The sequence below is a fragment of the Mustela putorius genome, unplaced genomic scaffold (assembly GCF_011764305.1).
Source record: "Mustela putorius furo isolate JIRA1106 unplaced genomic scaffold, ASM1176430v1.1 tig00000127_pilon_pilon_pilon, whole genome shotgun sequence".
NCBI lineage: Eukaryota > Metazoa > Chordata > Mammalia > Carnivora > Mustelidae > Mustela > Mustela putorius.
The window spans coordinates 7,495,415-7,508,566 of record NW_025421288.1 but is presented as its reverse complement, the minus strand read 5'-3'; the positions used below and the strand labels follow the sequence as shown (position 1 = coordinate 7,508,566).

General features: G+C 61.6%; 1 protein-coding gene across 4 annotated transcripts in view; it reads right to left on the bottom strand.

Moving 5' to 3' along the window:
* Window positions 1-521: 521 nt before the first annotated feature.
* The window catches only part of MYRF (myelin regulatory factor), a 32,606-nt gene continuing 19,975 nt past the window's right edge, over window positions 522-13,152 (bottom strand). For 2 of the 4 annotated variants that reach the window (XM_013044626.2, XM_013044629.2), the window contains 19 exons: window positions 12,782-12,858; window positions 12,499-12,609; window positions 12,060-12,150; window positions 11,482-11,682; window positions 11,089-11,200; window positions 10,496-10,605; window positions 9,686-9,846; window positions 9,541-9,613; window positions 9,186-9,274; window positions 8,823-8,891; window positions 8,320-8,400; window positions 8,081-8,169; window positions 7,781-7,972; window positions 7,279-7,530; window positions 5,651-5,753; window positions 5,332-5,406; window positions 4,890-4,995; window positions 3,341-3,415; window positions 522-3,137 (listed from right to left, as the gene is read on the bottom strand). In XM_013044626.2, coding sequence (XP_012900080.1) covers window positions 3,057-3,137; window positions 3,341-3,415; window positions 4,890-4,995; window positions 5,332-5,406; window positions 5,651-5,753; window positions 7,279-7,530; window positions 7,781-7,972; window positions 8,081-8,169; window positions 8,320-8,400; window positions 8,823-8,891; window positions 9,186-9,274; window positions 9,541-9,613; window positions 9,686-9,846; window positions 10,496-10,605; window positions 11,089-11,200; window positions 11,482-11,682; window positions 12,060-12,150; window positions 12,499-12,609; window positions 12,782-12,858 — 2,148 coding nt within the window. In that variant the 3' untranslated portion in view covers window positions 522-3,056. The remainder of the gene's footprint in view (window positions 3,138-3,340; window positions 3,416-4,889; window positions 4,996-5,331; window positions 5,407-5,650; window positions 5,754-7,278; window positions 7,531-7,780; window positions 7,973-8,080; window positions 8,170-8,319; window positions 8,401-8,822; window positions 8,892-9,185; window positions 9,275-9,540; window positions 9,614-9,685; window positions 9,847-10,495; window positions 10,606-11,088; window positions 11,201-11,481; window positions 11,683-12,059; window positions 12,151-12,498; window positions 12,610-12,781; window positions 12,859-13,152) is intronic. The other 2 variants (XM_045063326.1, XM_013044627.2) reach the window with 2 other exon arrangements.

Genomic DNA, 13,152 nt, shown 5'->3' with positions numbered 1-13,152 from the left:
TGGTCCCACCCCTTCCTGTTTTTCTTCTGCCTTTCAGTTGGTTCCTGCTGCTGGGAATCCCTGCTTTCTCTGTCTCTGAGGGGTGAGGCGGGTATGCAAGGGGTGTCTGTCCGTGGAATTTAAAGCTCCGTGGATAGGAAGAGGCCAGGCCTTTCTGCTGTTTTTAGAGCAGACTTCTCTGGGAACTGGCACCAATCAAGTCTACCCTGAGCCAATCTCATCCTCTGAATATTGTGACTCTTCTCTGTGCTGGGGACCTTCCCAAGGCTCAGCTTGTCCCCAGAGTTGTTTTACCCTAGGATGGCTCCTTTAACCCGGGTGGGGCAGCAGTAGGTCCATGGGATGTGGCTAGGGGAGGGGGCTGCTGAGTCCTATTCCCAAGCCTAGCATGAAGCTAAGAAGGATAATGGGATACAAGGCATCCGTCTGGCCCAGGAGCCCCAGAGAGTCCAGCTGGTCTGAGCCCACAGATGACTCCGTCTCCTACCACAACAGTCCCAAGAAGAGATGGGGAGGCAAGGTCAGATACAAAGCCATATTTTTACATTTATTTATATACGTATATTTACTTCGGAAGAAAAGAACAGGAGCAGGAAGAAAGCAGGCCCAGGGCTGCTTCCTTCTGCCCACTGCAGAGTCAGAGTTGGTACATGATAAATAGAGGAGTCAGCACTCAGGGACGGGGGCTGGGGGTTAACCGGGAGGGAGGGGCGCTCTATGCACATGCAGGCCTTCGTGGAGGGAGAGGATACGATACGGGCAGAGAGACTCGTGCATTGAGAGGCCCTATGTACAGCTTGAAGCTTGGGGGAGATTAGCCCAGTGGCTACAGGAATAAATGCCAGAAGGGAGAGAGGAAGGGAGGGTTGGCTGCCGGACCCCACATAGGGAAGGGAGCCAAGACTCCCACTTAACAGTGCCAGCCGGGCAGCTGTCAGCCTCCAGCAGGTGACCCACTCCCCTTCCCTGAAGCCCTTTTACCTTCATGGGCTTAAGGCAACTTTGGTCCAAGGTTGACCCCCTCACCCCGCCGCCACCTCCCAAGCAGCTTGGAGCCCCGGCTTGGCCCCAATCCTCGCACTGAGGATCCCTCCTCAGGCATGGAAACAGCCAGCTGCTAACCAGATTGGGGCTATGCTGTGTCCAGAAGGGCTCCAGGGGGCAATGGAGGGTCACTTTCCAGTTAAGGACTGAGGGGCCACAGTCCACAGACAGGCACCCTCATTAAGGAAGCCCCAGAATCCTATTACAAAGGGTGGGGCTCACCAGTTTTAAGGCATTTAGGAGGGTCACCCCCCACCACCCAGTGCGGGGGTTGGGGAGGTTAGAGAACAGAGTAGTCCTAAGTAAGGTCCGGCCCCCTGCATGGTGTGGGGAGCCATGCAGTTCCTATGTCAGAATGAGGGAGCGGAGCCACACTGGGGAGGGAGCTGGGAGGTGGGGTGTCCCTATCCCCCAATTCCCCTGAGGATAAGTGCTTTGAGACCCGTGGCCGAAGGGGGCCTGTGCCTCACAGGCTTCTCAAAGATTTCCACTCCCCACAGAAAGGTCTCCCATTCAGAGCTGAGAAGGAGAGGTCGGAGAGGGGTAAGGCCTGGTTCCCAAAGAGGTGGCAGAATACCGCGGGGCAGGGACGGCGATTCCTGTTCCCCTTACTGAACCTGCGTAGATGTGGCTAAATGCTTCCCACACTCCTTCCGTGAGCCTGGCTTTGACCTCAGAACGCTCCAGGCTCCCACTAAGGACGGTTCCTGTAACATTAGCACTTGAGTTAAGACTTCGGCCAACACAAGCCCACTGCTCCACCTCCAGGGGGTGAGGGCGGAGATGGGAGTCTCCTGCCAGCCGTGGGCTCGTTGAGCCCAACATGGGAGCCCTTGATCTAGGGAGACAAGGTCGCCAGCAGACAAGAGAGGAGGGAGAAGCCAGAGTCGGGGTGGTCGGGAGCAGGATGGGTGTCTGAAGCCTCCCTGGGACGGACCAGAGCCAGGGCCTCTCTGGCGAAATGTCTCCCGAGAGCTCGGTACTTCTCCAGCCTTGCCTTCTCCAGCCTTCCACTCCTGCCCCGGCTTAAGTGCATCTTAGTAATGACTTCATCAATAACAGCAAACGCCATCTGACCCCACGTACCAGCCAAGACCAGCCTGCTGCCTTGCAGGGATTCCTGCTCCTCTGCTCCGAGATAATGATGGGTCCCAGCTGTGACTATAAGCTCTGGAAGCTCCTGGGAGCCCAGGCTGTGGGGCTGCAACACTCATTGGGGGCGAGGGAGGCTCACGGGGAACTTCCCTTCCAGGATACTCCAGGTTCAAGGGTCCAAGGCTAACCGGGCCCCCTGGCCCCCCGCACTGGTTCAGCCAGGCACTAAGTATACGTAAGGCACATGGTCAGTCTTTCCGGCCCATCCAGGGCTGGCTTCAGTTGCCCTGGGAGCTCTCGGGAGCCAGTGCTCCCAGGGAGAAGAGACCTCCTGGGCCACACTTAAAGCTTCAAAGTCCCAAGTCCAGCGTAACAGTCAAACCCCAAAAAGTCCACCACTTTGCCACCCCCCAGGGAGCAGCTTCGAGGGTAAGAGCTATATATTCTCCACAGACTCACGGATCCAGCCAAGTCTTTTCAGGCTCCGGCCAAGTTAAAGGCAGCAGGTCCCCCCTCCAGAAGAGGGGCAGCTCACAGTCTCAAGAGGGGAGAGTAGGCGGGTAGGCTCTGGACAGTCACAGGCTTACCCTTGCCTCCAAGGCCCCTGCAGCCAGTCCTCCAACCACCGGAGCTGGACAGACACAGACAGACCGGTCCTGTCCTGGCCCCAGGAGTCTCTCTGGCTCCCCATGCAGCGCGTGAGGGGCGACCAGCAGGAACAGCAACTCCAGTGTGAGGACTTCCAGTTTCCCCAGTCATGGGGAAGGCCAAACCCAGATCAGTCTCTCCAGGGGATGTGCCAGTGAACAGCAGAGAGCTGGGCAGGTGGCAGGCTCCTGGGTAACGCAGCCGCGTCCATTGTGGAAGGGGCGCACGGGGCCCTGGCCCGGCTGTGGTGCCGCCTCGGGGAAGGCAGCTCAGTCACACAGGCGGTAGAAATGGAAGTAGTAGTCTGTGGCTGGCCGGACCGGGGCCTCCGCGCTGCAGTTGGCCTGACCCTGGGTGAGAGGGCAGCAGGAACAGGTGAGGTGGCTCTGGGGGCGCGGGGCAGGAAGCACTCCCCTGCCCCCCGCCATATCACCTGTCACCACACCCCAAGTCTTGCCATGTGCTCCGGGAATCCTCATGTCCTTTTCCCGAGCCCCACTCTTGAGATGCAGGAGCCCGGACCTCTGGGGGCAGAGGGCATGCCTGTACTCACCAGCAGTGCCACCCGGAAGTGGTAGGTGAACTCTCGGAAAGACAGGATCGTTACTGGCCACTGGTGGGAGGTGCCCTGGAGAGAGGAGAGAGGGAGAGGTGAAGACAGCCCCGGGGCCCTATCCCGACCAGCAGCCCTGAGCATGGTCACTGCAGCCCTGGGCGCCAAGGCAAGTGTTAGGGAGGCTGGAGTCAGAGCTGGGAAGAGAGAGGGGAGGGAGCACGTTCTGCTCTGGGGAGCGGAGGCAGCCCCCCTTTATGCAGACTTTTTGAGGGGCACCCACAGGTACACAGCAGCCCTGCCTCATCTCTTGCTGCCTCCCCTCCCCGCTGTACTCCAGGCCAGTCAAAGTATTTCCAACCCAAGAAGGTGACGCCGCGTACAGATGAGGACGCTGAGCTATTGCTTGAAATCACAAGCACTGGTGGCAGAGTGGGGACTGACACACCGGTCCCTGCGCTGTCGTGCTCTCTCCCTTGCAGGGGAGCTGAGGCTTGCCTATGTTCCAGCTGAGACTTTGACGTGGCCTCCTCATACATGGACTTGGGCTTGAGCTGCACATGGTGTGAGCGGCTGGCTGGGCTCGCCCCCCCCTTTCAGCGGCTGCCTGCGCCTCTTGGGACTCTTGGGACGCTCTCACCGCTGCCACCACCCCCGCCCCCAGCCTCTCCTCAGGTTACTTTCTGCACATCTTTTCTCCCCAGCTAGGGAGTGCATTCTTCCAAGACAAGGCCTGGGTCCACCCCTGCCTCCCGCAGTGTCCCCGAAGCTGGGCCCAGCACAGGGCCTGGGACAGAGGGACCCCAACACATTTTCGTTGAACCAACATAAACTGGTGAGACATTCCCTTCACTTGCGCGGAGAATCACAACTTTGGGTCCCATGGGGGTCATGTGGCCAGTGAGGAGCCGGACAAAGAAAGGGTCACAGGCATTTGGTTCTCAGAGCAGGAGGCAGGCCTCCACAAGGGAGCCTGAGGGGTCTTCCGGACGGGAGGACTGAACCTTGCCGCTGCCCAGCCTGAGCTTGAGGACCGGGCTCCTCCTGTTTCCCGTCTCCTAGCGGGACAGGCTGCCACGTGTCTACCTCTGCCCGAAGGCCACACTCTCCTGGGCCTCCCCACCTCTGCACGTGCCCTTCTGCTGTGACACTGGCCTCTTTTCTTTCTCCAGCTGACCCCAGTGACCTCATGCTGCAGGTGTTGTCTTCATTAAACATGACCTTGGGGCGGCTCTTCTTGTCTGAGCACAGACAAGGTTAGCTCTCCCTGCCAGGGACCCCTAGAATACTCTCCCCATGGCCACCACTGCGTTCATCCCAGGTTAGTCCCGGTGGAACTGTTTTCTTCCCCGGGACTCTGGGCAGGGCAGGGCAGGGAGTGGGAGAGGCCTCTGCTCCCGAGGCCCATGGCCTAAAGGGTCCCTTGTGGAGGAGATGCCATCACTCTGCCTCCCGGCCCCTTCTCTTCACCTGTTTGGGGGCCCAGTTGTGGCAGGGACGATGAAGCTCTGGGGCCTGCCTGGCCCACAGCTTCCCAGGTGCCTCCTACCTGGGTGTCCTGGTGGGTGTGCAGGCTCTGTGGGAAGCCCCCCTCCTCGCACGGCTCCTCCTTCGACATCAGGCTGCACAGCGCCACAGACACGGGAGACGAAGAGCTGGGGGAAGGCCGATTAGCAGGGAAGTGGGGTTCCAAGTTCCTCAACCCGCCCTGCCCCCAGCCAGCCCTCCCACGCCACCTTCGCCACCTTCGCTGCCCTGCCGAAACAAGCCACTGAGTCCTCACACAGCTTGAAAATGAGCCCTTCCGGTCAGGCCCTAGACCGCCCTTTCCCATCTACCATCCCCCACGGCCTTCACACCCCTGTGCAACAGCAGTTTCTAGATGAGGAGCCCAGGGACTGCCAGGGTCGCACAGCCAGAGCAAGGGATAAAGTCAGCATCCCTCCTCAGACCCCTTCCCTGGGCGGCCAAGGCCCCAAGCTGGCACTCACTTCATCTGCAGAGTCAGGCTGAGGTGCAGCGGGGTGCTGCTGCTGACGGGGATGCGGTAGGTGAAGTTTCCAGGCCTGCGGGGGCAAACATGGCTCCTGAGACCAAGGCTACCCTGCTGGAGCCCCTTGCCTGGATACCCCAGCCCCCGGGTCTGTACTGGAGCCCATGGAAAGGGGCTGCCCCACCTTGGGGCAGGGTGGGGGAGGGGGACGGGAGGGGGACAAGACGGGGAGGACATCCGGGCCTCCTCCGCACTGCCTGGGCTCATGTCACCTGACGGAATCTGTCCTTGGGGTGAAGGAAGGGAGCCAGGCCCACCTGCAGGCATCCCCTGGAGCGCAGTACTGGGAAGTGATGGGCATTGATGTCTCCAGCACCTGGATGGAGGTCAGGGAGGGCAGTGGGTCCGCAAGGAGAGAGGCTGTGGGGGCAGGGAGGAGGGTGACAAGGTGGCATACGAATAAGCAGCAGCCAAGCCGGTCCTTGCCAGGCTCGCATTCAGTCACTCACACCTTAGCATAAATTAAGTTTCAGGTTATTCTTTCCAGACCGCGCACAATGGCCAGGGTCACGCCACCCTTTTCCCTGGCAGCACTACAAAGAGCCACTTCCCCTGAGCCTGAGGCCTGCCTCCTCGGCAGAACCCAAACCCCAGGAGCAGGGATGGGTCTTCATATCCCTTGCCAGAGGCATACGGGAGCCCGCACACAGCCCAAACACATCTCTCCATGTTCAGTTCGGCGGCTTGACGTTGGTGGCCGGCAGTTAGCCGCGGTGGGAGTATTCACCACAGATCAGGACTCTTTCCCTAAGAGCCCAGTGTTAAACACCTCCCAGTGCCCCACTCCTGAGGGCTTGTGGCCTTCTGTGGATGAACGCCCCACAGACGGCGGGCTGGGCCAGGGGTTCTGAGGTGTGACGTGGCAGGTGAGGGAGACAAGGCTTTCTTGGTCATCTACGGTCTGGCTGCTGCCTGACCCGCCCGCCCCCCCAACCTAGGAAGGGGAAGCTGGGCCCACAGAACATCTGCTGACCTGACACATTTTCAGCTTCGTGAGGCACAACCCAGGCACGCGAAGACCCCTACCCCCATCCTGCAGGATCCAGTATGCCCTTGGGATCACCGACAGATACCAGATAAAGACAAGATGGAAGGTACCCTTCTCATTTCTCTTCCGGGCAAACTCCTGTGGTCCTTCAGAGACTCAGTTCCAATGTCACCTCCTCCAGAGAGGCCTTCCTGATCACCTCCCCACCTCAGTCTGGATGAAATGCCCTCCCCAGTCACCAAACTGCTAGCGCATCCCCTCAGTGCCCCGTCACGCTAGTACACTACTGTGTTCTCAGGTGTCTGAGCCTTCTGGGGTCAGGGCATGTCTGTCTGCATCACCCCAAGCACCCCGTACAGAGCCAGCCACAGAGCAGCGGCCCCGGAAATGGTTGGCCCAGTGAGCAGCCCCCGGTGGGGTTTACCTATCACTTTGTACTTTAATCTCAGCAAGTCACAGTTTCAAAGCTTTTTTTTTTCCTTTAAGCCACAAAAACCACGAAATGAAAGCTGATAAAGAGGCCCATTACCGAGAGCAGAGCCACTGGGCTGAAGCCCAGGAGGCCCCTGGCCTCCTCTGTGACATCCGGGGCCCTGGCATCAGGCAGACGTGGAGTGGGAGTCCAGGTCTGCTGCTGCCCGGCCACACGACCCAGCTCCGGTTTCCCCCTCTGACCTACGGGGATGATCCCTTCCTTGCAGGGATGTGTAAGCCCTGAAGGAGGAGAGCTACATAGGCTCCTGGCCTGATGGCGGGACTTTGCAATGCCCAGCAGATGTCTGTGGACAGTCCTGCGCCGGGCCTTCCGCCGACTGGGCTGAGATGCGCCCACACCAGTGAGCTTTACTGGCTGAGCTGACATGGTGGCGGTGGCGGGGGGACGAGTAGGGCAAGTACCTGGCTGGCCCCCGGCCTGAGTGGGCTGAGCAGGGCTCAGGCCAGGCTGGGGGACCCCTCGGCGGGTCCGGCCGTGGAGACCAAGGCTGGGGCTGTTCTTGGCTTTGCCCTGCCCTCCAGGGAAGGGGACCGCAGGGCTGGCCAGAGGCTCTGAGCTCTTTGGATGCTTAGAGTGGCCAATACCATTGGCTGACAGGCTCCACGACTTGGCTCTGATGTTGGTGACGGGCAGCAAAGCCATCTGGCTGGGGCCTGTGGGGAGAATGAGGGATACGCTGAGAAGAGGGACCTGGCTGCCTCCTGTCTGGCTTTCTCCAGGACTTCACCAGACTCTGGGTGACCCCCCATCTGCCTCTTTATTCCTTCAGGGAGACCCACCGACCTTTCTCCAGAGCCTCATTCTGGGCTCCAGGCTACCCTCCCCCCAATGAGTCTTTGGGGCCTTTCTCTGGACTCCTATAAAATCCCTTCAGCGCAAACCCCGGAGCCGAGAGAGCCATACCTGAGCTGTTGGTGGAGGGGCTGGGACTGGGCCTGAGGCCGTGGCCAGGTTTAAAGCTGGGGCCAAGACTAGGGGCTGCGGTAGGGCTAGGAGTGGCTGAGGAGCAGCAGACGACCGGGCAAGGGTGGCTGGAGCACAGGTCCAAGGTGGGGATGACCGGACCCGGGGCCGAGCTGGTCAGGCCAGTGGTAACTGAGGAAACCAGAGGCTATATGAGCCAGAGGTGGGCAGCTGAGCCCCCTCCCAGAACACAGCTCCCTGCCCCCATCCCCACCCTCCAGACCCACGGCAGGCACGCACCCAGCAGCAGAGAGGGTGGTGTGCCTGGCACCCCAGTGGTCACAGGGGACTGTCGGAGCTGGGTGGTCCCGAAGCTCTGGCTGGACCTGCTGGGGAGGGGTGGGCTGAGCTCAGAGGGACTGCAAGAGCCTGGACGGGGAGGCCTGGGAGTCCCAGAGAGGTGGACAGGGATGGCGGAAAAGAGGCAGGGAGCCAGGAGCCAGAGGTAAGGAGGGAGGGCACTTGGTCCAGACACGTACCATGGGCACAGGGCCTCGCTCCCCCCAGGGTGCTGGGGCCGGAGCAGGGCCAGAAGACAGGAAGTGGACACGGCAAAAGAGCTAAGGGGCGGCAGAGAGGAAAAAGAGGGGGACAGGTGCAGGGGAGGAGAGAGAAAAGACACGGTCAGAGAGAGCCCTGGAGCTGAGGTGGAAGTGGGCAGACAGAGCCCAGGGTCCCGCCCTGGCCTTCCATCCCCGCCGACTCCCCCCTTCCAACCTGGGCCCCTCAGATGCCCCCTGACTCGCAGAGGCCCAGCTACCTCGAGGAGCACTGAGTAGAAAAGTTGGCTTCAGCGGGGACCGTGGCTGCCCCTCCTCCAGGGAGACCTTCCCACCCACCCCTGCAAGCCCCAGCAGGCTGAGAGCCAAGGTGCCGTCCCCATCAGAGAAGACCGCTTCCACGGCTCCTCTGCCCCCAGGCTGCCCACCAAAGCCCTCCTGTCCTGGCAGCTTGGCCGGCAGCCAGGCCTCCAGGGACATACCCATCGGTTTCTACCAGGTCCTCCTCAGTGCGCAGGCTCAGCACATACAGTGTGGACATGGACACCACGCTGGGAGCCACAAAAAAGGGCCACGGTTAGAGCCGGAGCCATGGTCCTGGCCCTCTCCCTTGGGCAGGGTCTGTGGTCCTTGGCTCCAGGGGCTGGGCTCGGGAATGAGTGATGTCTCTCCACGGGTCTCCCCAGTCCCAGGGCCACAGAACAGAAAGAGGCGGCCCTCTCCCCTCCCTGAAACCTCAGGCAGGTCTTGTCTCCCAGCCACATCTTCCTCTTCCTCCAGGCCTGGCCCCAAGGGCAGCTCAAGTCCCCCAGCCAGCCACCCCTGGAGCCCAGAGCACAAGTCACCTGAAGGCCATGACCACCACCAGGGCGATGATGGTTCCCTGAAGAAAGCGCTGGCTGATGCAGGCCTGGTCTGGGACCACAGAAGATGGCTGAGGACCGAGAGGAAAGGGGGAAGAAGCAGAAAAGGCCCAGACTTAGGGAGCCCATGATGTCACTTGGTGTGGGCTTTGCTGGGGGTGGGGGTGCTAAGGCCGACTGACTCCTACAGTGGGGGGTGGGGGCTGGGGAGAGGAAAGGAGAGGAAGGAGAAACAGGGCCAGAGAGCTCCAGAGCTGGAAGAGAGGAGCCCTCGAGGTCGGCAAGCCTGGAGAGGGAGGGCCCAGCCCAACCTGCCTACCCCCTGCACCAGCCTCACCTTGCTGGCCACCTTGGGGGGCCTCTTCTTGTGGGGGACACTGCCCGCTCGGCTGAACTGGCTTCCCGCATGGCTGCAGCAAGAGGGCCAAGGTCAGAGGTGCCTCCGGGAAGGGGGTGTCCCTCTGCCTGGCCCACGCCCGCACCTGAAGGCGCCCGAGCTGCCGGTGGACTTGAGGCTGTCCAGCCGCCGCAGTCTGGCCAGCCTGTGGCTCCAGCGCTCCAGCTCGTCAATGCGCGTCTCCAGGTTGTCGGTGAGCTTGCACAGCTCCTTCACGGCCCCCACGTTCTCCATGAAGATGCGCTCCTGCCGGGGGCCACGGGCAAGGTCAGTGCCCAGGAGCCCTGGGCGATGGGGAGTGGGGGGGGGTGCCCTCCACGCTTTCCTACCCAGGCCAGCCGCAGTGCCCCCGCCTCCCCCTGTCTACCTCCAAGCGGCACCCCCACCTCTGCCCTGTTGCTTGGGCCATCTGGCCCATCAGAACTGTGCTTCCCACCCCTAACCCCCGTCAGAACACTGTCACTCGGAGGTGCCGGCCTCTCCGATCTCATGAACGTGGGGTCTCAGGCTTCGGCTCCTCACTATTCAGCCCAAGCCAAAGCACAGGACTTCATCCTCACCATAAGCCACATTTAAGCTTTGCGACAGCCACCTGGGAAGCCCTAGGCAGTGACTATCTTTAACCTCCTTTCCAAGGGGAGGAAAATAACCCCCCAGGGAGCTTCCTCTTGCTGTGGACCACACAAGCAGAGTGTCGCCAGTCCCCGGGCCCTGGAACGCTCACGCTCACCCCCTTCCGTGAGGGGTAGGGAGGAGGCTCTGGACACACCGTGAGTGAAGACCGGGTTGCCCTCACCCTCTGCGCGGGAGTTGAACAAAGCTGGAGTTGGAACGCCCTCCAGCCCACCCCACCCCGGCCCTTGCCCGCCCCCGCCATCCTCCCACCCCCACACACCTTGTTCACCACCAAGAAGTTCTCTATGGTTTTCCCATTGGCAAAGACAACATCTCCAGTGTCCTTCACGGCCTCTGGCAGGATCTCCTTCACTTCCTGGGCGATGACACCTGGGGGGTTGGGGGGGGGGGAGGGTGGAGAACACCCACAGAACCAGCATGTAAGGAGGGGGCCCAGTTTGAGGAGGGCCAAATTCTGGGGACCAGAGATTTGGGATCCAAGGTGCTCTGGAGCAGGGGGCTCTGTTCCCCAGTTCCGGTGTGGGGTTCCCCGAACTGGAGTAATGGTGGACTCCTAGGAGGAAGGATCCCAGTGGAAGTGGGCAGAGATGAAGGCAGGATTCACCTAAGGAGCCCAGGATCCCGGGACTAGGATTCTGAAACTTCCGGTGTCAAGGTGGGTAGCCACCCGGGGGGCCCAATTTTCCAAGGGCTGAGGGCCGGGTTTCTAGAGGGAAGGATTCCCTGGGTAAGAATTCCAGGGAGTCAGGGGGAGGGGTTCCTGGGAGTGGGGTCAACAGTGGGCGGGGTGACTGGGGACCGAGGTTGCCGGGTCCTGGACCCCAGCCCCAGTCCGCGCAGGCCGGTCCCTACCCGTCTCTGGCGCGGTGGCCTCGATGCCCGCCGTGGCGGCGAACTCCGGCTTGTATCTGTAGTGCACCAGGCGCATGCGCGAGATCCTCTTCAGCTGCTCGGTGGTGTCCACCTGCGCGGGAACCAGGACCGAGACTGAACCCCTCCCCAGCCAACGTGGGCCCTGGAGCTCAAGACGGAAGCAGCCTCGGCTCCGCAGTGCGGCGGAGACCTTGCAGCACCAGGGTCCAGTGACTGCAGAAATCTAGGACCTGGCTCCCTCACCAACATGCCCTTCCACCTAGCCCCGCCCCTCCATGGGCCCCGCCCCCACAAGCCATCCGCCCCTCCTGCGGGGAACGCAGCTCTCCCTGCCCCCATGGTCCTGCCCCTCATCCACAGCCCCGCCCCCACCTCCTGCACGTGCTCCTTGGCCCGCAGGTCCGACGGGTGCATGAGAGAGCCCATGACCTTGACGTTGCCGTGCACGACCAGCGCCTCATCAGGCCTGTCCGTGTTGATGCCCACACGACCATGGTGGAAGACAGTGTCGGGCACCTGCGCCCGCTGCCACAGCACGTCGCTGTCACTCTCAAACTGGCCGGGGTTGGAGGCCTACCACAAATTGGGGGTGGGGTTGGATCAGTCCCAGGGGACGGGGGACCTGCAGTGACCTGGCAAAAGGGGAAACCATGCAGCCACCCCTCTAGCTCCAGGCCAGGATCCTCACCCCATCACGCCCAAATTAAACTGCCCCTGGCACTATGGCACCTTTCAGTCCCTTGCAAGATCTTAGAAGGCTACCCAGGCCTTGTCCACCTCCACCCTTGTGAAGGAGACACTGTGGCTCAGAGGATGGGAACTTGCCCAGAGTCACCCAGCTAGGGCCCAGCAGGATCAGCACTCTAGCTCCCGTCTCCCCAGAACCCCAGTACTTTTCCTGGGTGCTGCTTTTCCCAGCTCTTGATCCCCTGGGAGGAGGGAGCCCTCACCCTCACGATGATGCGTTCTGAGATCTGGGCAGCCAGCGTGTAGTTCTGGTTCTGTGCGTGGGCCTGGAGGGCCACCACCAGCATGAAGTACCTGGGGTGCACAGGGGTTTAGAGGCACCCAGGGTCCTACCCCACCTGCCCCCATCCCATGTCTGGGGTACAGTGCCCAGGCTCCCAGCACCCCTCCCCCGTGGGAAGAGGGCATTAACACCTTAGCCTCCAGTGGAAGAACCCGAGTCCCCACTAAAGTCAGAAGCTCCCCAAGACCCACTGCTAGAACCCCAGGGAGCTGCTAAGTCCATTAGCCTTAGGTTTGAGGCTCAGGTGTCTCTTCTGTACAATGGGTCAGTGTGTGGGACACTGTGACAGTGGGCGGCGTCTTCCTGCCCCTCCTGCTTAGATCTGGAGGGCCTGGCGGGGCCGGGCGCAGCCCACTCACCTCTGGTCGGGGTTGGGTTTGCCCTTCTTACGCATGTTGTTGGCCGTGGTCTCGCTGAAGTGCAGGCGCCCCACGGTCACCTTCGTGACCTGCTCAGGGGGTAGGTTGACCCTGCAGAGGAGTAGCGGGGACTCAGGAGGCGGGGAGGGGGCTTCGAAGAGCCAGGCCCGCAGTCAGGAATGCGTAGGAGGCAGGTACCATGGCCCCCTAGGCTCCCAGGCCAGCTCCAGGGCTGGCCAGCCCATCTAGAACCACCGCCCAACCCCCAAGGTCAGATACTCACGTGACAGGGTTAAAGGGCCGCTTGCTCCGGTCCGACTGGGACTGCTCAATATTGATCGACTGGTTCAGGGCCTCCAGCTGCGGGAGAAGCCGAGGCCGGTGACCCATCTGGGCCAGGGTCCCCGCCTGGTTCTGCCTCCCTTTAGATGCTCAGCCCAGGCCTGGCCCAGCCGGAGCTCCCCCAGAAGTGGAAGCATGGCCCTCCCGTCAGTGAGGGCACAGACAGTCACCCTGCTCTCCCAGCTCCGCACGCACCCACTCACGCCTTCCACGGACACACGGCCCGCACCTCCACACACGTCCCCCAAGCTGACCTCCATCAATACCCGCTCCCACCCAAAGCCCCACACTCCCCAGACCCTCTCCCACACC